Source organism: Diceros bicornis, chromosome 16 (genome assembly GCF_020826845.1).
Source record: "Diceros bicornis minor isolate mBicDic1 chromosome 16, mDicBic1.mat.cur, whole genome shotgun sequence".
In the NCBI taxonomy this organism is placed as follows: Eukaryota; Metazoa; Chordata; class Mammalia; order Perissodactyla; family Rhinocerotidae; genus Diceros; species Diceros bicornis.
Genome location: NC_080755.1, coordinates 58,522,061 through 58,542,656, shown reverse-complemented (window position 1 = coordinate 58,542,656; position 20,596 = coordinate 58,522,061). Strand labels below are relative to the sequence as shown.

Sequence of the window (20,596 nt, the reverse complement as noted above, 5' to 3'; positions counted from 1 at the left end):
CTGTGCCAGTCTTCCTCTATTTTGTATGTGGGTCGCCACCACAGCATGTGTTGAGGAGTGGTTTAGTCCATGCCCAGGATCTGAACCCATGAACCCGGGCTGCTGAAGCGGAGCATGCCGGACTTACCCACTACGCCATGGGGCCAGCCCCATTATTTTATTTTTTAATCCACAAACACAAGTGTATCGAAATTTAATTTTATCGATAGCTAAAACTTCACCAAAACCTCAAAATTGCTTTACTCTTATTGGAAATACTTTAGTTCAATTTAAGTATTTTTATTAGAAAAATACTTTCTTATATACCCTCTATAGTGTTTGCTTTCATGAAACAGAAGTGAGTAAAAAGTCGATAGATGTTGCCTGCTTTAGTATTTCTTAGTATTTCTGCTGTTATTGACCTGGTTATTTAAATTTTGTATGGCTTTTTAGCATTTTAAGTTTTTGAGACTGCAAAATGCAATTTGAGTGTAGACTTTTTGAAGGCAAAAGGTCATTGTCTTAGGTGTGTGTGTGTGTATATCGCATATCTATTCCTATAATCATCAAATTAAATTAATAAATATGAATCGAGCTTATATCATACTTAATGAATTTAACTTGAAGGAGTATAAAAGCACCTAGTTACAGTGGTCTTTTGCCTTAGAAGCAGTTTATTTCATTTGCTTATGTTCCATCTTTCCACATAAAAGGACTCAAGGTAGCAAATTATGATGACACTACTTAGTGATAATACTACTTGCTCTGAATGTTTAATGAGGAGCGACTTGATCTTAATTAATACTTAGAAGTTACCTTTTTTCTTTTTGTCTTCACAGGAGAAATACATAGATGCTGCTTCAGAATTAATTGTGTATACATACTTCTTTTCTGCCTCAGAAGAAGTGGTTCCCGAGGTAACATTTAAAATTGGATTTTAATGACTTAAATTTCATTTTTTAAATTATTTCTTGATTTTATGTGTCTGATTTATTTACTGTGATATGTCTGGAAACAGTAAACTTGTTAACTCTTTACTGCTGGCACCAGATTGCTTATCGTTAATAAGCAGCTATCACTAGACTCATAGCATTTAGGGATTATGATTATTACATTAGTGCTTTTTTTCTCTTTAAAATAATAGCAGTAGTGGGGCCGGCCTGGTGGCGTAGCGGTTAAGTTCGTCTGCTCCACTTTGGTGGCCCAGGGTTCACAGGTTTGGATCCCAGGCATGGACTGACGCACTGCTTATCGAGCCATGCTGTGGCGATGTCCCATATAAAGTAGAGAAAGGTGGGCACAGATGTTAGCCCAGGGCCAATCTTCCTCAGCAAAAAGAGGAGGATTGGCAACGGATGTTAGCTCAGGGCTAATCTTACTCACCAAAAAATAAATAAATAAAAAAAAAGTAATAATAATAGCAGTAGTGAGAAGTGATACCTCAAACCCTTAAATTGGTTTATAAATAGTAGATTAAGTAATATATATTATAATAATATGTATAATATATATTAATAGAAAAAAATATATATATATAAATTAAACAACTACTTCTTATCCTCTAATCACTTTCCATGCACGGTTTTAAGTCCTGGATAATTGATGACAAGCAAGATCATCAGGATCCTGGTAGGATGAAGCTTACATTCTCATGGGTGGAGGAAGTGGACTGAATTTTAGTGTTGCAGGGGAGGTCTTCTATTGGGTCCTCAGATCGAGATAGTGATCATCAGTAAACAAATCAATAAACAGGATATCATAACTGCTATAAAAAAGTAAAGGAGTAATGTGATAGTAGGGACATTTAGAGATGGGATGGCTGCTCTGGCTTGGTTGATTAAGAAATGTCTGTCTGAGAAGAAAATATTTGAAATGGGACTTATATAACATGAAGGAGCTGTGGAAAGATCTGGGCCAGAGTAGACCAGAAATGGACAGATGCCCAAGGTGAGAACATGCCTGGTATATTTGAGGAATGGAGTAGTAGGCCATTGTGGCTGTAACACAGTGAGAAAGGAGGTAGGAGGTAGCCAGAGGCCAGTGGAGGCCTTGCAGGTCGTGGCCTTGCGTGTGGTGGGCTGAAGTTGGTGAAGAACTTGGTCTCATGTTCTTTTTAAGGACATTGCTCTCTGCTAAGCACAGAATGAATTGGATAGGGATGAGAGTGGATCCAGAGAGATCAATTGAACTCTTGAGGTAATCTAGGAAGTTTGAGCTTGGAGGTTAGTAAGAGAATTGGGGAGAAGTGAAAGAATTATTGTGTTTGGAGACAGAACTGTTTGAACTCGCTGATATGAAGGAAAAGAGATGAATCAAGGATGACTCCTAGGTTTTTGTTTGAATAGCTGGGTAGGTGGTGGTATTACTCATGACCTTGGAAATATTGCGGAAGGAGCAAGTTGGGGAATGAGGGCATGATCAAGAGTTTTGAATTGTTCATTTTAATTTGATTCAGCATATTAGACATCCAAGTACAAGCATCCAAGTACAAATATGCAGTTGGATATAGGGGTCTAGAGTTGAAGCTGCATAAAGAAACTTCTTAGACACGGGATACAAATTTATAAGGAAAATAAGAAGGCCCAGGACCTAAAGATAGCAAAGGAAAATGAGAAGTAGGAAAACACAACAAGTGGGAAGCCAAGAGAAAAAAGTGTTTACAAAAGGAGCGTCTAGTTGTACAAGATTCTTGCAAGGTGATCAAGATGAGAAGGGGACGGTAACCACAATATTTGTCCACATGGAGGTTGGTGGTAGTTTTAAGAGAAACAGTTTGAGCATGATAGGGAAAAGTGCTTCACTGGTGTTATTTGAGAGAATGCGGGTAGGAAATTGGAGGCCACAAGTATAGACTTCTCTTTAGAAAAGTTTTACTGAGAAGGGGACCTGAAAAATTTGGCAGTAGCTGAAGGGCAACATGAAATAAATCAAGGGAGCTTTGTCCTTTTAATCACTATAAGTTATAAAACTTTAAACAATTTTTTTTCACAAAGGTATGTCATATTACACATTTATTACTTTTTTGTTTAATATTTTTTAGTGTTTAAATATTTTAAGAAGATTACGATTCCTTAGAGTATGTGTTTAATACTTCCTGCAAATATACATAGATGTTTACCTTATAAATGTGTATTCTGAAATGATTTTCACCACCTTGGGGAACTGCAGACAATTCCTGCTCAGCCTAAACTGATGTAGGTTTACTTAGTTTGTCTAAGAAGTTATTTTGCAGTATTTTATGTGTATGCATTTACTCTTGATGGGGAGGGAATGGAAGAAGAGCCATACTTGCCATCAGAGTCTCAAACAGTGCCCCAAAAGGTTATGAACCACTATTCTGGAATGTCTTAGGGTATCTTAATGTGATACAAAGGCCTAGAATGGACTAGAACTATAACTTTTAATACGCTTTTATCTCCTAAGTCCAGTGGACCACGTTTTAGTATTAGAGATCAGTATATATACTGGACTCTCATCTGCAAAGCTTTCCAAGCAGTTTCATTTGGAGTGCACCAGAGGGTTTGCTGCATTCTGGGCCCTGACTCCATCTGACACCATCTCAGTCCTCATATAACGATGGGATGTCTTAGATCAAAATCCCTAGAACCTAGGAGGTCTGGGTGAGCACAAACTGCATCTGCTACATGGGCATACTTCTTGGATATTATGTATTATTTTTATTATTATTAGCCTTCTCAACTAGTTTCTTTAAGCATTCTTTAATTATTTCGGCAAATATCAATACTTGTCATCTCTTTTTTAGCTCTGAGTATGTGATTGCAGAAGTCTGCTGGGGGAGTAATAGTTATTTCGGAGTAATATGAGGATTTTTACTCTCATAGAGAATTCTCAAATAAAGGCAAAGCCTATGATTTTATGTTCTCATATTTTGAATTTTAATGTTTGGTCACACAAAACTTCCTTAGCTGTACCACTAGTATTTATGAAAACCCCACTAAGTGTAATAAGGGAATATGAAGATAAAAATAAGAGACTTTCTGACTTCAGGATACTTAAAGATGAATGGAGAAGATTGGCATGTAGACAAATAACTGTACTATAAGATAGTGAGTTTAAAGGAACAACAGGAAAGAGGAGGAGGGATTCAGAATATGTAGAAATAGATGGCTGCCAGGTTTCAACTATTTAGTAATATTATAGTATGGCCCACTCAGGGATGTCCTTGAAAGAGAGAGATGCTGAATGTTAAAAAATCCTTCCAAAGCACCTTTGTGGATGAGTTGCCAAGAGCAAGTGAATAGAGGCATACTTGGTGATGGAGCCCCCCCTAAGAGCTTTACCACTGCCCTTAAAATAGTTACGTTGATGGTGCTGTATCATTTTTTTACTAGTAAGATAACCAGATCGTTCTGTGCTGCCTGAGATATGCCTCCTCCCCTTTTTAATCTTTCCAGGACAGTCTTTATTTTTATTTTATTGTTATTATTTTTATTTATTAGTTATCTACTGATTTATTTATTTGTTGTTACTTTCGGTATTACCACACTCATGTAATAATTCTATGTGGCTTACCCAAACTATCTCCTCTGCTCTGATAGTGATTTCTCTACAATAATCTTACTATTTTGAAGTAATTGCAACACAGGTATAAGAAGCAGATGCCTCCTGAATGAATCCCTTATTACTAATTACCATTATGAGTTCCCATTTGTAAAGCAGTTTATAGTGTAAGCCTGCTCTCACATATGTTAACAAACCCAACTCTCCTAACTCCCTGTGAGGTGGGGGCTCAGTGTCCTTGCTTTACAGAGGACCAAGCCGACTGTCCAGGTAAAGCTATGGACTCATCGTCACACAGCCCAGGAGTGGCGAGGGAAGAACTCGAACCTACTCATGCTGACGGATACCTTAGCCCCTGCTCTTCTGCCGCTTCAGAGTGCCTCTTGTCCGTTACTCCCCGTGATGTCTTTAGGTCTGTTATCAACTCGAAGAATATTCCATGGTTTTCACCACAGCAAACAGGACACATCCAGAGGATGTATAAAGAGATATCAAACCCAGTCCTTGCATGAGCTTGAGATTGACTGTGCTCTTTTTAACTGTTTGTAGCAATTTTGTTATTGTTGTGTTTTTTTCCTGATATCCTTCAATACTTTGACATCATAGCTACCAACTGAAATTTTTTAAATGATAATTAAAGTTATTTACACTTCTTGTTTTTCAGTATGTGACACTGAAAGAGCTGCCCGCTGTGCTTGTTTTCAAAGATGAAACTTACTTTGTTTATGATGGTAAGTTCCAAAGTTTTAACTCATATAAAATATCTTAAAATTAAAAGGCTGTGTTTATCATAGGATTTAACTGTTGCTGAAAGATTTAGTAAATGTAGCTACTGCTTACGGTTCCCGTTAGTTGAAACACTGATGACCTTTTCTTACCCTTCAACTTTAATTTTTCCATCCAGCGTTCTTTCATTCTGGGTTTTGCCTACAATGAATTTTTTTTGTTTTATGAGGAAGATTAGCCCTGAGCTAACATCTGTTACCAATTCCCCTCTTTTTGCTGGGGAAGACTGGCCCTGGGCTAACATCCATGCCTGTCTTCCTCTACTGTATGTGGGACACCGCCACAGCATGGCTTGGCAAGCAGTGCATCAGTGCGCGCCTGGGATTCAACCTGCGAATCCCGGGCCTCTGAAGCAGAACGCATGTGCTTAACCACTACAACACCGGGCTGGCCCCTGAATTTATTTATTTTTTATCAGTTCATTTGCCTTTTTCAGAAGTGAACCCTATGCAATTTTTATACATTATTTTAAAATACTCTAAATTAATTTAAAGAAAGACCTAACACTTCAGGCACACAGAAAGGTAAAGAAATAAGACAACTTCAATAGTGGAGACACGCCCAGCGTGTTTTTCCCTAGCTCCAGCCCTCCCTCCCTGACAAGTAACCACTCACCTGCTATTCAGCATTTCTTCATTGAAGCAAATACTTGATGTATTTTTAAAATGTTTTTATTATATCAAACATACACCATTGTGAGGAGAACGCTCAAATAATAAAACCCTACATACATACCCATCAGCCAAGTTAGACAAATTAGCAAGGTCTTACCACGTTTGCTTCAACAGGTTTTTTCTTTGTTGTAGTATTTCAAGGCAAATCCTAGTGGCATTTCATCCCCATGCTTCATTATGCATCATCTCTTAAAAAACGTGGACTTTTTTTTTTTTTTTAGACAGCCACATGCTCTTACAACACTTACCAAAATTAACAATAATTCCTTGGCATTATCAAATACCTCCTCCTACACTTCCCAGACTGTGCTCTGAGGTACCTTAAGACAGTGGAGGAAACTCACAGGGGCACCAGGAGATGTTTTAAATTTTAAGAAAAATAGTGAAACTCAATATCGTTGGCCACCACACAACCACTCAAAAGCGAAAGTGAGTGCAAAGTCTCGCCTAAGAGCTGTCCTGATAGCATTCTAAATTACAGTTTAATAAAGCAAAACATTCACTTTCTCATTCTCACTAGCTACATTTCAAATACTCGGTGGCCTTGTGTGGCTTCTGGTTACCATGTTAGAGAGCACGGATGTGGACTATTTTATTCACTGCAGAGACTTTCTAGAGTGTTGTTACTTTATATCAGAAGAGAAGCTAGAATTACTTGAGAGCTGTAGGTTTTGAGTTGCTTAAATAACTCGAATATAAGATCTAATAAAAGGGATATTTTGATTGTTTAGTTTTAGTAAAAGGAACATTTTAATTGTTTTGACAGTCTTGTTGTGAAGACTAAGCATTTCTAAAATCTTGTACCTTCATTATCTTTAAATAAATGTGAGGACTGAATTTTATTCCTTGCTGTAGTATATAAACCATTTATGTGTTAGTTTTTATACAGCAGGTACCATCTATGTACTTAACTTGATATTTTCACTTTGTCCTCACTGTAATTTATGAGGTAGGTGGTAAGGCAGATAGATTAATATCCTGAGATTACAAAGGAGGTAACTAAGAATGTTAGATAAGGAGATAGATGTATAATTAAATTGCAGATTCATTCATTTGCTCATTCATTCGCTCATTCATTCATTGAGTATTTATTAAATGTCTGTATTAGACATTGGGCTTGAAAAGGAAGTTGAGAGGCAGTTGCATATGTGAAAACAGGAGAAGGAAAGTAGTGCACCTGCACCGATTCCAGCCACCTGCTCTTTGATTGCTGCGCTCTGTGTGTGATAAGCACTTAGTGTATGTTGTCTTATTTGATCATTACAACAATCTTTTGAGATCAGTATTTTTACTATTTTACAAATAAATAGGATTAAAGAGATTTTTTTTTTGCCAAGTTAAAATAGTCAGTGGTATAATCAAGCTTCAGCCTTCAAATCTCTGGTTCTAGTTCTATTCTGAGTCTCTTAACAACTCAGAGAGCCGCTTGGTTTCTTTTTGGAAAAAGTCTGATCATACATATCTGTTTAGACTTAAATGTATTTCTATAAGTGGGTTAAGAAAGTGACCCTCCTCAAATGTGGCCCCCTGTGCATAAGAAACACAGGAGTAATGCGTTAAGTATCTACAGCTATTGTAAAGCCCAACATTTTCTAACATGCAGTCATCAGTATTTAGAACCTGCCTGAAGGCTTCAGATAAAACAAAGAGTTTCCTTTGAACCTTATTCTAATATTTAATAGTTAATAAGTTTGGAAACATCGGGGTAGGGGCTCAGGAGGATAGTTTATCTTCCAGTGAGTTTCAGATTTATCAACTTTGTACAGTCTTTACAAAATAGGCTTTTGACCTGGAATGGAGAGTGTGGCCCAGTAATCAACTTCTGGTTTTATGTTTATTTTTCTAATTTGTAAATCCAAATCCATAAATACTTTCAGATTTGCATTATATCACTTACTTTATAGGTGTGGTAACTTGAAAATGTTTTGTTTAGCAATGCAAGTGACAGAAAAAGCACATCTTTCAAGAAATCAGTAAAATCCGTCTTCAACCAGACATATTGGTAGGCGTTTACATCAGCTTCTTTTTCATGAAGTTGTAATAATTTTTCAGAATTACTTCAGAATTATATTTCTAATCAAGACATAATATTTCTCTGGGATGTTATAGATGTTTTCTATCTGCTTAGCAAAAGAAGTATTTGATGTTGGAAAAAGGCTAAAATACTGTGGCTTTATATGTGTGTTTGTATTAGTTTTACATATGAGAAAGTGTTGTAAACTGAGGTGGAAATGTCATAAAATAGAGAAGAGCAAAGAAATTGTGATAAAAAGTTACCTGTACTGCCATCATCCAAGGCTAACTATCAACCCACAATAACCATTTAGTAGGAGTATATACGCCTTCGTTTTATCATTTTCTCAGTTTTTTTCAGACTTTACTTTTTACAAAGTTATAGTCATGCTGTAGTATTATTTTGTAATCTGCTTTACCACTTAATTATTACAAAACTTGTAATCTATAAATCATCTTCTTTGATATATACTATGATTATTTATTTTCTGTTTAGAATATTTCAATTATTCCCTTTATTTTTATTTATTTATCTTTTGCTATTTTTAATGTTGCTGTAGTGAAGAATTGCTTTGTGCATTAATCCTTTTTTACATCTGATTGTTTGCTTAGATTAGATTCCTAAAAAGAAAATTTGTGAATTTAAGATTATGATCCTACGTCAGGCATTTTATACATATTGCTAGATTAGAACATTATAAACATTTTAAGGCATATTTACACTAAAATTTATCAACTTTGTTTTGTTTCTAAGAGTACGAAGATGGTGATGTGTCATCTTGGATCAACAGAGAGAGATTTCAGAATTATCTTACTATGGATGGCTTCCTCTTGTATGAACTGGGAGACACCGGTAACAAGCATATATACAACTCTCCATCACTACAGAATTTTTCCTTGTTGATTGCTTAAATCTGATTCTGTAGGAAATGAATTTTAAGCTCTGTTTCATTGTTTTATTCCTTCTTTCCAACCTGAATGCCAGTTCTGCTTTATGAGAATATAGATTAATATTACCAAAGAACATACCTTTGTATGTGGATCAAAGATTAACTAGAGAGGGTTTACTAATACAACTGATCGTGACAGAGCAAACAGAGCCTGAATAATAAGGAAATGAGAGAAAATAACCAACCAAGAAGCTGTACTCAGGAGGCTGGTTTTGTAATAGGAGTTGGAATACAGCTTATCACAACCTTGTAAGTCCCACTTTTACTTGTGAGGAAAAAATGGGCATCAAATTGGCATGGTTTCTCAAAGTTACATGATTGAAAATGACAGGCAAAGCAAATATAAATATAGATGCAAAAACGAAAGCTGTAAGAAGCTAACTGTATGGTCTCAAATAGATGGAAACTACAAAAATGATAAGAAGCTAACCATATAGGTTTTAGGAAGGAGTGTTGTATAAATTTATAATGAATTACAAATGAGAAATAAATCATGGATACTGTTGTCACATTTTTTTCCATTCACAACTTTATGATAAGTAGGATGGAAGTATAGTTTTAGATTAAAAGAATGAGAAAACTTTACTCAAGGCTCAGTTTTTTTAAATGAGAAGTATTGGGCATAGAGTTTCCTCTTCGTGATTTCCTGATCTTCAATCTGTTTAAGAATACAAATTAGAAATATTTGAACATGTCCTCCTGTTGCTTTGTAACTCTTAGGATACTTGTTCTGGTTCCTGAGCCAGCTTTTTGTGTGCTGTGTCTGCTGATGGTTCTGCCGTGGCTTCTCCTTAGCAGAGGGAGGTGTGCATTAGCCCAGTGTGGGAAGTTGACGTGGATACTGTCAAAGATTGTGGGTTTTCAGGCCCATGTGAAGGTGGAAGGGGTAAAATGTAGGAATTCGGTAGTTTAGCTTTCACTGCAGTAATCATAGGAGTCAGCGTGATGTCGAGGTAATTAAAATAGGCACCTTTGGCTCTATTCAGACAGTTTCTTCTCCCAGATGAATTTGGAAAGCAATTGGCTATGGCAGCGTTCCTTTTGTGTCCAACATCATTGCCTTTGTTAGGTGTCAGCTGTGCCCCCTGCACGTTGTCCCACCTGGGCCACTTACCGTAAGAGCACCACAGCGGACTCGTGGCTCTCAGCGGCTTCAGACATTTCTTGTCTTTCTCAGCAGTTCTGGTGACCTCAGGTTCCTGCCTCTTCCGACTCCTGTCTGAATCTCCAGTCTCGTCCCACTCCAGTCTTTCCCTGCCCTCTCCCTTCTCCAGCCACACTGACCTTTCAGTTTCTTCAAAAGGCTGTGCACCATGCATCAGAACACACTTCTGTGTTCTCTTTTCTTTGCCTGGAAATGTGTAGTTAATTTAGATTCATCTGTCAAGCTCAGACCACATGTTGCGTCCTTAGGAAGTTCTTTTACTGCCTCCCTCAACTACATTAGTTAGCTCTGTACTACGCTTCTGTAACACCACGTTCCTTTCCTTCAGAATGCTCCTGATTGTTAACCATACATCTGTTTGTGTGATTATCTTCCCTACTAGCCTGTGCTTTCCCCAAGTGCAGGGCTGTGTTGCGTGTGCTCATCACTGTATGCTCAGAAACTAGCCCAGTGCTAGGTACGTTGCTTGGCACTCAGTAATTATGAAATTAATACGTGAGAAACTGCCTGTGGGAAGGTGCTCTGCGTGTTGTAGGCATTTTGAAAAAAGCACATAAAGCACTTGAAAATGAAAGAAGCACAATGAAAATAAAACACTAAACATAGGTGAAATAATATTTCTCGAGAGGAAATAATCATTATGAACTAATGTTTTCAGTTGAGAGTTAAAAGAAGAGTCAAGATTGTGTAGAATTTGAAGATGTGTTTGAGTAGGATGGAATTAGAGAAGAAGCATTTAGATGTGGGGATGATACTGAAAGATTGTTAATTCAGTCTTACATTTATATTTCTGAGCCGGAATCTGCCCCAGTGTTTTTGTGCATGTAATCTCATCCAACGCGCCCACTAACTTTGAAATAAATATTCATTTCTAAAATAAGTTGAAGTTTACTGAGGTGAAGTCACACAGCTAATAAATGATGGTGCTTCTCCATTGTTCTCCCGGGATTAGAACTGGTTTTCTGACTCCAATACCAGTGCTCTAGTTATTACGTCGTGCTGCCTTCCTGGAGGATATCAGAGATGAATATGATTTATGTTCTATTTAGGGTTAAGTGAATTGGAGTCAATTTTATATTGTGTATTGTTACTGGCAAGTAGTGACCCATGCTACCAAGGGGCATAGAAATATAAAAATAATTTTCCTATGGTTATATGCTGTTCTCTTAGAGCTACAGTCATTAATAGTGAATTTCTTTTATCGACTTATTCCTTTTGGCTTTAGCTTTTGACAAAATACTGATTTTAGTTGGTTTGTGAGTTGTGTGAGAAAAATACAATTTGAGTATATGAATTGTTAAATATTTACTATTATTTACATTTTGGAGATGGGAGGTAGGAGGGAGCTTATCTCTTGGAGTCACCTAGTTCACTGGTTCACCCTACTGAGTGTAACATGTAGGGTAATAGGAATTAAATTCTAGAAACAGTATTTACTACTTCCCTCTTTGCAGCTACAGTAATAATTGAAAAGCTTGTATAATGAGGATTATTGAATCTAGATGTGTCCTCCTTAATTTCAGGGAAGCTTGTGGCCATTGCAGTTATTGATGAGAAAAACACATCAATGGAACACACGAGGTATGATGCCTTGAAATAGTTTTAAGCTTCAAATATCATCTAATTCAGACTATACATGGCTTCAGATAAATATGATATCTTACTTTTCCTGCAGTATTAAGTAGGACAGCAGATATTGTAATTGAATAATTGTATTTTTCAAGTGAAGAGATGAAATTTTCATGTGTTTGTTCTTCCACAGATTGAAGTCAATTATTCAGGAAGTTGCTAGAGATTACAGAGACCAGTTCCACAGGTAGGTGCTTGCTTTCTGGAAGATTCCTTTATCTTTATGTTTTGTAATATAGTAAACCAAAAGTAGTAGTATTTCATACTTCTAAAGGTAAATAAAGGAGCTGAAGTGAGTTATAGCATGTTGCATTTCAGTATGAATTGTCTGGCCTTGAAATTTGTTGATAAATGTCCTACAAGTAAAAAAAAAATATGTGTATTTTCTTTATAATTGGTATCATACCTGCTTCTTGATAGGGTTTGGGATAAGTTTGTGGTAAGAAAATATGCACATACACATTTGAGATAAAGGTAAATGAGCAATCACAAGTCAGATATGGACAGATGATGATTGTAATAGGAACTCAAAGAATAACAGAATGTAAAAAATAAGTGATTTTTTGCTGTGTGCTAAATCATTCTGTTTGTTGTTGCTATAAGAGACAATCAGTATAAATTTGTTATATTATTTAATTATTATTCCATTTTTATTCTGAGTCTTCTAATGATGTATCAGTGATATATATTTCTATTTCTCCTGTTACATAGTATGAGCATCTTCTGATTAGTCCTTTTTTAGAGTAAATGGGTAACTTTTCTTAAAATATTTTAATTAGAAAAGCTTATATTGGCCTGCATTTTAAGTATATATAAACAAAGTAGAAATGTATTAGAATTTGCTTAAATCTACTCATGTGTATTTGTATCTCAAAAGCCAGTAGAATTGACATTCTTTTCTACATTTATTGTATGTGATGTATATGTTAAATGTTTATAGCGTTTACATGCTTAACAAGCCCTAAAGTTCAGTTCTTTGTATTTACTTCTTTTTTTTTTCTTGGTTGCTGTTGTTGGTTAGGGATTTTCAGTTTGGCCATATGGATGGAAATGACTATATAAATACCTTGCTGATGGAGTAAGTAAAGTGCTAAATGATTAAGTGATTTTGCTATCAACTTTTAAATTTCTGTTTCTGAGAGATAGACAGAAGGACTAATAGCTGAAAAAAGCAAACCTTTGGTATATGATGATGCAGACATTCTCACATTAAATATTTTACTTTAGCTTTTAAATCTATATTTGAAACCTACTGAGCTTTAATATTGTATACTAAAAAAAATTTATCTTTCAATTCAGTGTTAATAGTTTATAGTATTTTGAAAAGACATCATTCAAAAATTTGTCTATTTTGTAGTCTCTGTTTAATATGCATTTTAAGTTCAATTTTAATGAATAAATGTAACTTAAGTAGAAAATTTTACCCTTCAAGAATTAATTGCTATTCTAGAAGAATTTAACAGAAATAACTTTACAGGAAAAATGTACAATTTTAAAATAATTTCATCGATTATGTTTATGATGTAAAGATCTGATTTGTCACTTCAGAAAGTTGATGTTAGAAAACATTTACCATACCTAAACTAAATTAATAAATTTCAAATAAGAGCCCTCTCTATGCAGTGGACATTTACTGAGTATTTACTCTGTATTATATACACTGTTTAGCACTGTTGATGGAAAATATGAGTCAATTAGAGTCCCTGTCTTCAAATGCTGATAGTCTGCTTGGTAAGACAACGTGATGATTACAGAACTGTGTGAAGAGGTCTGTGCGGTAGAGAGCTCTGGAGACCCCCACCCCAGTGCTCGCTAAGGCTGAAGGGATCAGAAAACGCTTGCCGGAGGAGGCGGTAATTAAGAGAAGTTCTAAAGAATGAGAAGTTAGCTGAATGAAGAATGCAGAGAGGTTATTTCAGGCTGAGCCTAAGAGCAAACACAAGAGGTGGTAGGACGGTGGGTCTTAGGAGAGTGGTGGAGCCTTAAAATAGCCCCTGATGAGAAGGTGGGGAAAGCTCAGTCGTGGCAGATGAACGTGTCCAGCCACAGTGAGGGCCCAGTTCCAGTTAGCAACAGTATGCTGTGTTTTGGTCTTCTCTAGCTTTGTTTAGTAGCATAGGTGTAGCAAATGCCTTCTTTCATTGTTGTAGTGGTTTAGGTTAAATTAGTGTCTTCCATTTTTGAAGAAAGAACACTGGGGAAATAAAAACAAAATTCACAAACCCAAAGTAACAGTCATAATTTTCAGTTAAAGCCTGAAATTATAAAGTAGCATTCCTTTATTCATTTATATTCAATTTATTATCCCTCTTATTCCAATAACAATTTGAGAGGTTTTAGAGAAGATGTAAAGTACCAGATATAATATATAATGAAAAAAATCAAGACAAAGCAAAATAAAATAAAGGATCTATACAATTATTAAAGGTACTTGAAAATTTTTTAATACTTAAAACAAAGTGGAAAAACATTATTTATACACTTCCCATTGCCTATAAAATAACTTTCTTATAGGAGTATGGTTGACATTATAGAAACCTAAGAGAAACTGCTATGCTGTATAATCTCGTAAAGGGGGACACTCTATCATAGAAGTATATTTTTAGTAGGATTTTTACAGTTTATGTAGTGGGGACTTTGATACAGTCATTTCTTATAATGTCCTTTGAGGCAAGCGAATATAGTGACTCAGTAAAACATTGTTTGCAAGAGGCCAAAGCAATTGGGTCAAATAAGAAAATCCTTGATTCAGGATAATATTCAGAGTATCTGGAGATGGATGGACATTCCTTCATGAGTATTATTTCTAATGTGCATTGTGAGATAGAAATTTTGAGCTACAATTACGGTCCGAGAACAACAATAGTCTCTATCATCAACCCCTTATTGTTTGGGGTTTTTTTAAAATTCGTATTTTGTTTTTGCTTTTTTTGAGAGAAGAGAGAAGGTGTATAATGATGGTTGTATAATAATAATTGAAAGTCCTTATTGAGCACTTACCCTGTGACCAACACTGGACTAAGTGGTCAATGTGTATTTTCTGACTTTTTCAGTAACTCAGTAAGGTGTAAGTACTATTATTATCTCCGTTTTATATAGATGAGGAAATTGAAATTTCTTAGAAGAAACTCAAGAAAGTTAAATAATATGCCAGAGGATGCCCAGCAAGTAAGTTAAAGAGATCCAGTCCTCAAATCCAGATCTCTCTTACTCCAAAAGCTCTTAACTACTATAACATTAATATTAACAGATAAATTCGTGGAATTTAATGGGTATTGATGCCTAAAATGTTGTTAACTTAAGGCAAATACATGATGTTATATAAGATAATTACACTGCAGCATTGATACGTTTTTTACTTTTTCTCGAAATAAAAAGAGTACTATCAGACTTTTGGTTTATTAAGTTATTTTGTATTGGGTTTTTTTGAGTATAATTAAGAGGAAAATGGATGAGATGTTATTTTCCATCATTATTCAAATTGAATTATTTCAGAACAAGTAGTTTCAACTGTGTATTTAACTTTTTCATTAGATGTATTTTTATAGCAAGGCCAGGTTCTAATTCATTCTATAAAAATAGAATTTTTTTGCTACTCTACTCACGCATTATGAAAACTAACAACTAAACTGCTATAAATCAAAAAGTGCCTGTTGTGTTTTTATGAACAAGAAAGAAGCTAAGATTTTATTTATTATACAGTTAACTACTGCCTAATAATAATACTGGATAGTAAATATGCCTGATACCTAGTCGCTTAAAACAGTAATCATTTATTCTCTCTCACTTGTCTGGGCTTGGCTGACCTTGGCTGGGCGCAGCTCACTGTAGCTCCAAACTGCCAGTTAGGTTTAGGTCTACTCCACATGTCTTCCATGTTCTTGACCCTGGAAGGATATTTCCTGGGGGATGTTCTTCGCATGGCAATCACAGGGACACAAGAAGGCAAGCCCAGCCATGCATACACATTTCAGACCTCTGCTCTGTCACTTCTGTTACCTTCCTGTTGACCAAGTCCCATGGCTGAACTCAACATTAGGGGTCAGATGAGCACGGTTTGCCTCAGTGGGGAAAGGGTGTGGCATGCGGAGGGATCGAGAGTTATGAACAATGATGCAATCTAGTGGACTCAGTTACTCATGTGCTGGTAATATAGTGGTGTAAATTGTTTCTGCTGTAGAGTTTTGTGCTTTTGCACAATACTTTCATATAAACATACAAATAACCATAAACTGATGTGTAGATGGCATACGAAATTAAGCACCCTCCTTTTATGATTACACAAAAACCTATCCTTGAAAGAAAAAAAATTAAAATTATTTCAATTAAATGACACATATCGGTAATATTATGGTTTTCCATCTGCAGACTGAATTATGTCTAGTATATCACTGAATCACTTCCTGAGGATGGGGTAGAATATATAGGGGGATAGTGGGAGTTCAGAGAATGTGGAATAGTGCTTACTGAATGTGTATTACGTATAAGGTACTGTGCTGAATATTTAACTTGAATTTTCTCATTTAATTTTTATAATAAATAAGCATTTATTATAAATAAATAAACACACAGCAGTGTGACTCCAGAGACCATTCTCTTCCCTGTCTAGGTACCTGAGTGCCATTTGACGGGGGTGGGTGTATGTGACTAACACTGATGTATTTAAAATAAATCTGTGGCAAGGAATAATATAGCCCAGAAATTGATACTTCATACATAATAATTATTATCCTTAATTTTAATGGTGAATACTCAGCTATCTAATATTGTACATTAGAATGTTTTTCATATAATCCTTATTTAACTATTTTTTAAATGGATGCACAATTTGAAATATTCTTCGTGCAGGCAAAAAGAGGCAAAGCTGTCAAATAGCTGCCTCCTTTTATAATTATAGTTACTTAGATATAAATAAATATCAAAATATTTGTTAACTCTGCGTTTAATGTGTATTTTGATTTGTTTTTCTATTGTCAGTGAATTGAAAGTCCCAACTGTGGTTGTACTGAATACTTCAAACCAACAGTACTTTTTACTAGATAGACCAATTAAGAATGCCGAAGACATGGTCCAGTTTATTAATAACATTTTGGATGGCACGGTACAAGTAAGTCGTTCCCTTCCATTTCAAGGGGATGATGGGAGGAGGTAGAAGAGAAATGAGTTCTCTTCTGATTCTGAAAGGAAGAGTCGCCATCATCTGGGGTGAGGGAGCAGGCCTCCGTTCCTTGCTTCTCGCACATTATAGACAGAATCGCATTCTCCAAGGCATAGTAGGTTCTTTTGTGGCAGAAGCTGCTCATGGTCGAAATGTCCCTTTGAGAGTTATTTGGAGGGCGTTTGGGGTTGTTACAGTGATTGGGAGGTGCTTTTGGCATTTAGAGTCAGGGCACCCAGGATGCTAAGAGATCTGCAGGTACAGAGATATCCGGACAGTGAACTTTCCTGGCTCTTAGTGCCTTTCTGGGCTCCATAGTACAATTGGGGTAAGTTATTCAGATTGGTTTTCTAAGAAAACCTGTGAATAAGACCATAGTTTCTTTAAGAGATAAGGAAATGTATTGAAAATCAGAGCCCCAGTGGAGAGTTCCAAATATACTTTTGGTATACAAATATACCAAAATACTTTATAATCCTATAAAGTATTTCTCAGAAATAATGAATGGATGTTTTTAACTTTGTCTTTTTTCTATAAATCTTACTGCCATGTTTTTCACACTGTGGGTTGCAACCCATATTAGAAGGTCATGAAGTCACTTCAGCAGGTTGCGACCAGCACACATCTGAATTCAATAGACTGGAATAAAATACAGAAGAAAAGATGAGACTTACATGCTTTCATGAAGTTTATTATTTTGTGAGACTTTTGTTTCAGCTTTACACAAACTTTATTTGAAAGTTGGCTCGCAGAATAACAAGTATTTCTTCTTTGGAAACACTCAATCACGTAGTGGGAATTTTATATTTGTGAAAATAACACTTGTTGAAATGAAACACACCTGTGTGAGTGAGCCCCTTTCTATCCGTAAGTTAATGAAACCCAACTCAGACTGTTCAACCACAGATCTTACTGGCTCATGTAGCTTGGAAATTTAAGGAATGACCGAGACTTCAGGGATGGCTCAAAGCAAGGATTTGTTGATTTTCGTCAGGATTTTTTCTTTCTCTGCCCTTCAACACTTTTGCCCTTTGAGATTCATTCTCAGGGACTCTCCCTACACCATAGCAAAGATGTCCTGAGGCAACTTTAGTTTAACAACCTCAGCTAAATTCAGAAAGGGGACAGACCTGGACTCGGGGGGGTCAGCCTAGCCAAGCTGCTGGGATTGTGAATAGGGAGGGTGGATTCTTCAGAGGACAATCAGACGGCATCACACGAGAAAGCAGAAGGAAGGTGGGGGGGACGGGAAAAACAGTTAATATTTACTACGTGGCTCTTGCAGGTGTGTTATGTAATCTTTTTTAGTCAACCCTTGACCTGCAACTGTAAGAGTATATGACAGAAAAATGAAGTAATAGTACTGAAATAACAATTTCATTGTTTTTTCCTGTTAAATTTAAGGCCCAAGGAGGTGATAGCATTTTGCAGAGATTGAAAAGAATAGTATTTGATGCCAAATCTACTATAGTGGTAAGTTGTGACAGTTTGTTTAGTGTCATTGATAATTGAGTGTATATGGGTTCTTTATGTCTAACTAAGGTAAAATCTGGATTTCAAAGGATTAGGTAAAAATCCTTTAATTTGCAAGATAAAAACTAGTCCATATTTACATTAAGAAAATATATTCATCGGGTGGAAATTGTTTTGCTAGTTATTCATTTCTGTCTGATTGGTGAGTTAACTGGAATTCAGAATCAGCGAACTTGGTAGTGTGGCTTAAAATGATTTTTAGAGTCTTCTTCTTTCTGCCCTTTTCAGTCCGTGGATCTGAACCCTTCTTGCTTAGAGCTCTAAGAAATCTTTCTTAACGATCCCGGCTTTAACTCTTAATCAGCCTGACAGCAGCTTTCCTAAACTTGTTTGAGCCTTAAATTTAGTTGCAGTTGTCTGTTTTGAGCTACTCCATGGGTATTTTTATTCATTATGACCAAAAGCAGTCGTCGAAATAGAGCTAACCTTTTTCTATTGGTGAGAAATAAATTCTAATAATCTTTGACTTATTCCATGCATCCTTCAATTTATCTGCGACCTTTCTTTATTTTCCTGTTGCCACCAACATGGATTGGCCCTTATCCCATTACGTCTGTCTGCTGCTCTGGCTTCCACTCGGTTTCCTCACTTCCTCTTGCCCTGTCTCCAGTCCATTCTGTACACTACTACACAATTAATATTACTAAAATCATCATTTGATCATTTTCCTTCCCTTTTCCAGCGATGCTCATCAGAATACTCTGTCCATCTCAAATACATTCTCCTCCTTAGTCTGAATACAGCGTAAGCTTCGCTGGTGCTTCCTGCTCGTGCTCACACTGTGCCTGAGCATGCCTCATTCTAGGTCATGCTTAAATTTCCGCCTCAAAACACCTTTATTCTGTGAAGCCTTCTTCCAGTATCTCAATCCAAAGTGTCCTTGCTCTCTTCTGAATTTGTCTATATAGTTCTCAAGAATTATGGTCACAACCCATAGGATATATTATAGTTGAAAAACCTATTCAATAAAATTGCTTTTACTTTTCTGGGAGCTGAGGAGATGGTATATAATAAACTGAGGGAAATTATTAAGTTAATATGGCTTTACTACTAACCAGATAAGTAAAAAATTTTTGAAATATCATGTGAAGAAAATATGTGTACACCTTCTTTATGGTAAATAACCAACCTTCTCAGTGAGCACATTCCTGTAGCCCAGGATACAACTCTAAAGCTCTTGGGCACATAGAAGCCGTCTCAAAGAAACCTTTGTGGATAATGTGAGAAAAAGAAATGTCTTTAGATCAGGTTATAGAATATTTGCTGCTGTTAGCTGGTTACACATATACACACACACACACGCACACACACATATAAAATTTCCCTTACAGTGTCTTTAACATGGTAGTCACTGCAGAAATATTGATACTGATTCATTAGAACTGAAAGCAAATTGGATGGCAGCAAGAGGAAGAAATCTGTAGTGGTTTTAAATTTTTTCATGCTTTTTATATCAGAATACATCTGAGGGGAACTGAGTTGTAATTGTCTTTCCACAGTCTATATTCAAGAGCTCTCCACTTATGGGCTGCTTTCTCTTTGGCCTGCCACTGGGTGTCATCAGTATCATGTGCTATGGGATCTACGCAGCTGACGCAGATGGAGGGCACATAGAAGAACGATATGAAGTATCCAAAAGTGAAATGGAAAGCCAAGAACTGATAGAAGAGAGCAAAGAACGAGAGGAGCCAAGGAGGGAGGACTCCCCAGTGCCTACAGTGCAAGAACCCAAAGATGCATTAGAAAAGAAGACAGACTGAAACTCACGAATATAAAATATCTGCTAGGATTTCCAATTATGAAAGTCTGTTTACTGAATTTAGACATTTAATCATGTTCTTTACAGAAGAGAACATGTTATTTGTATTTTGGTAACCTCAACTGCATGGATTAAAGTAGTCCTTCCACAAATGGGGAGATGCTTGGAGCAAAGAGATGAAATGTTTGTGTGAAGCAGACAAACAAAATCAAAACATGCCATCCAAGTTTACCTTATAGATGTTTAATAACAGATCAGTTCTATTTGCATGTTTCTCTATCTGAATATTCTGTGACAAAATTAAGATTCTTGGGCAGAATATTTAAGTTGGTCAGTCAGGTAGAAGATACATGTTTGGTAGAGAAAAATAATACCTCCACTTCCTACCATCCATTCTCCTCATATATTTTGAATATTTATATGGACAAA

The 20,596-nt window shown here is 36.1% G+C and overlaps 1 protein-coding gene across 3 annotated transcripts in view; it reads left to right on the top strand.

The window, feature by feature from the left end:
* The window catches only part of TMX3 (thioredoxin related transmembrane protein 3), a 40,758-nt gene extending 20,435 nt beyond the window's left edge, over positions 1-20,323 (top strand). For 2 of the 3 annotated variants that reach the window (XM_058557282.1, XM_058557283.1), the window contains 9 exons: positions 819-896; positions 5,165-5,231; positions 8,728-8,826; positions 11,612-11,669; positions 11,851-11,904; positions 12,739-12,795; positions 16,695-16,824; positions 18,280-18,348; positions 19,908-20,323. In XM_058557282.1, coding sequence (XP_058413265.1) covers positions 819-896; positions 5,165-5,231; positions 8,728-8,826; positions 11,612-11,669; positions 11,851-11,904; positions 12,739-12,795; positions 16,695-16,824; positions 18,280-18,348; positions 19,908-20,168 — 873 coding nt within the window. In that variant the 3' untranslated portion in view covers positions 20,169-20,323. Of the gene's footprint in view, positions 1-818; positions 897-5,164; positions 5,232-8,727; positions 8,827-11,611; positions 11,670-11,850; positions 11,905-12,738; positions 12,796-14,816; positions 14,886-16,694; positions 16,825-18,279; positions 18,349-19,907 lie in introns of those variants that run through there. The other variant, XR_009222469.1, reaches the window with a different exon arrangement.
* The last annotated feature ends 273 nt before the right edge of the window (positions 20,324-20,596 follow it).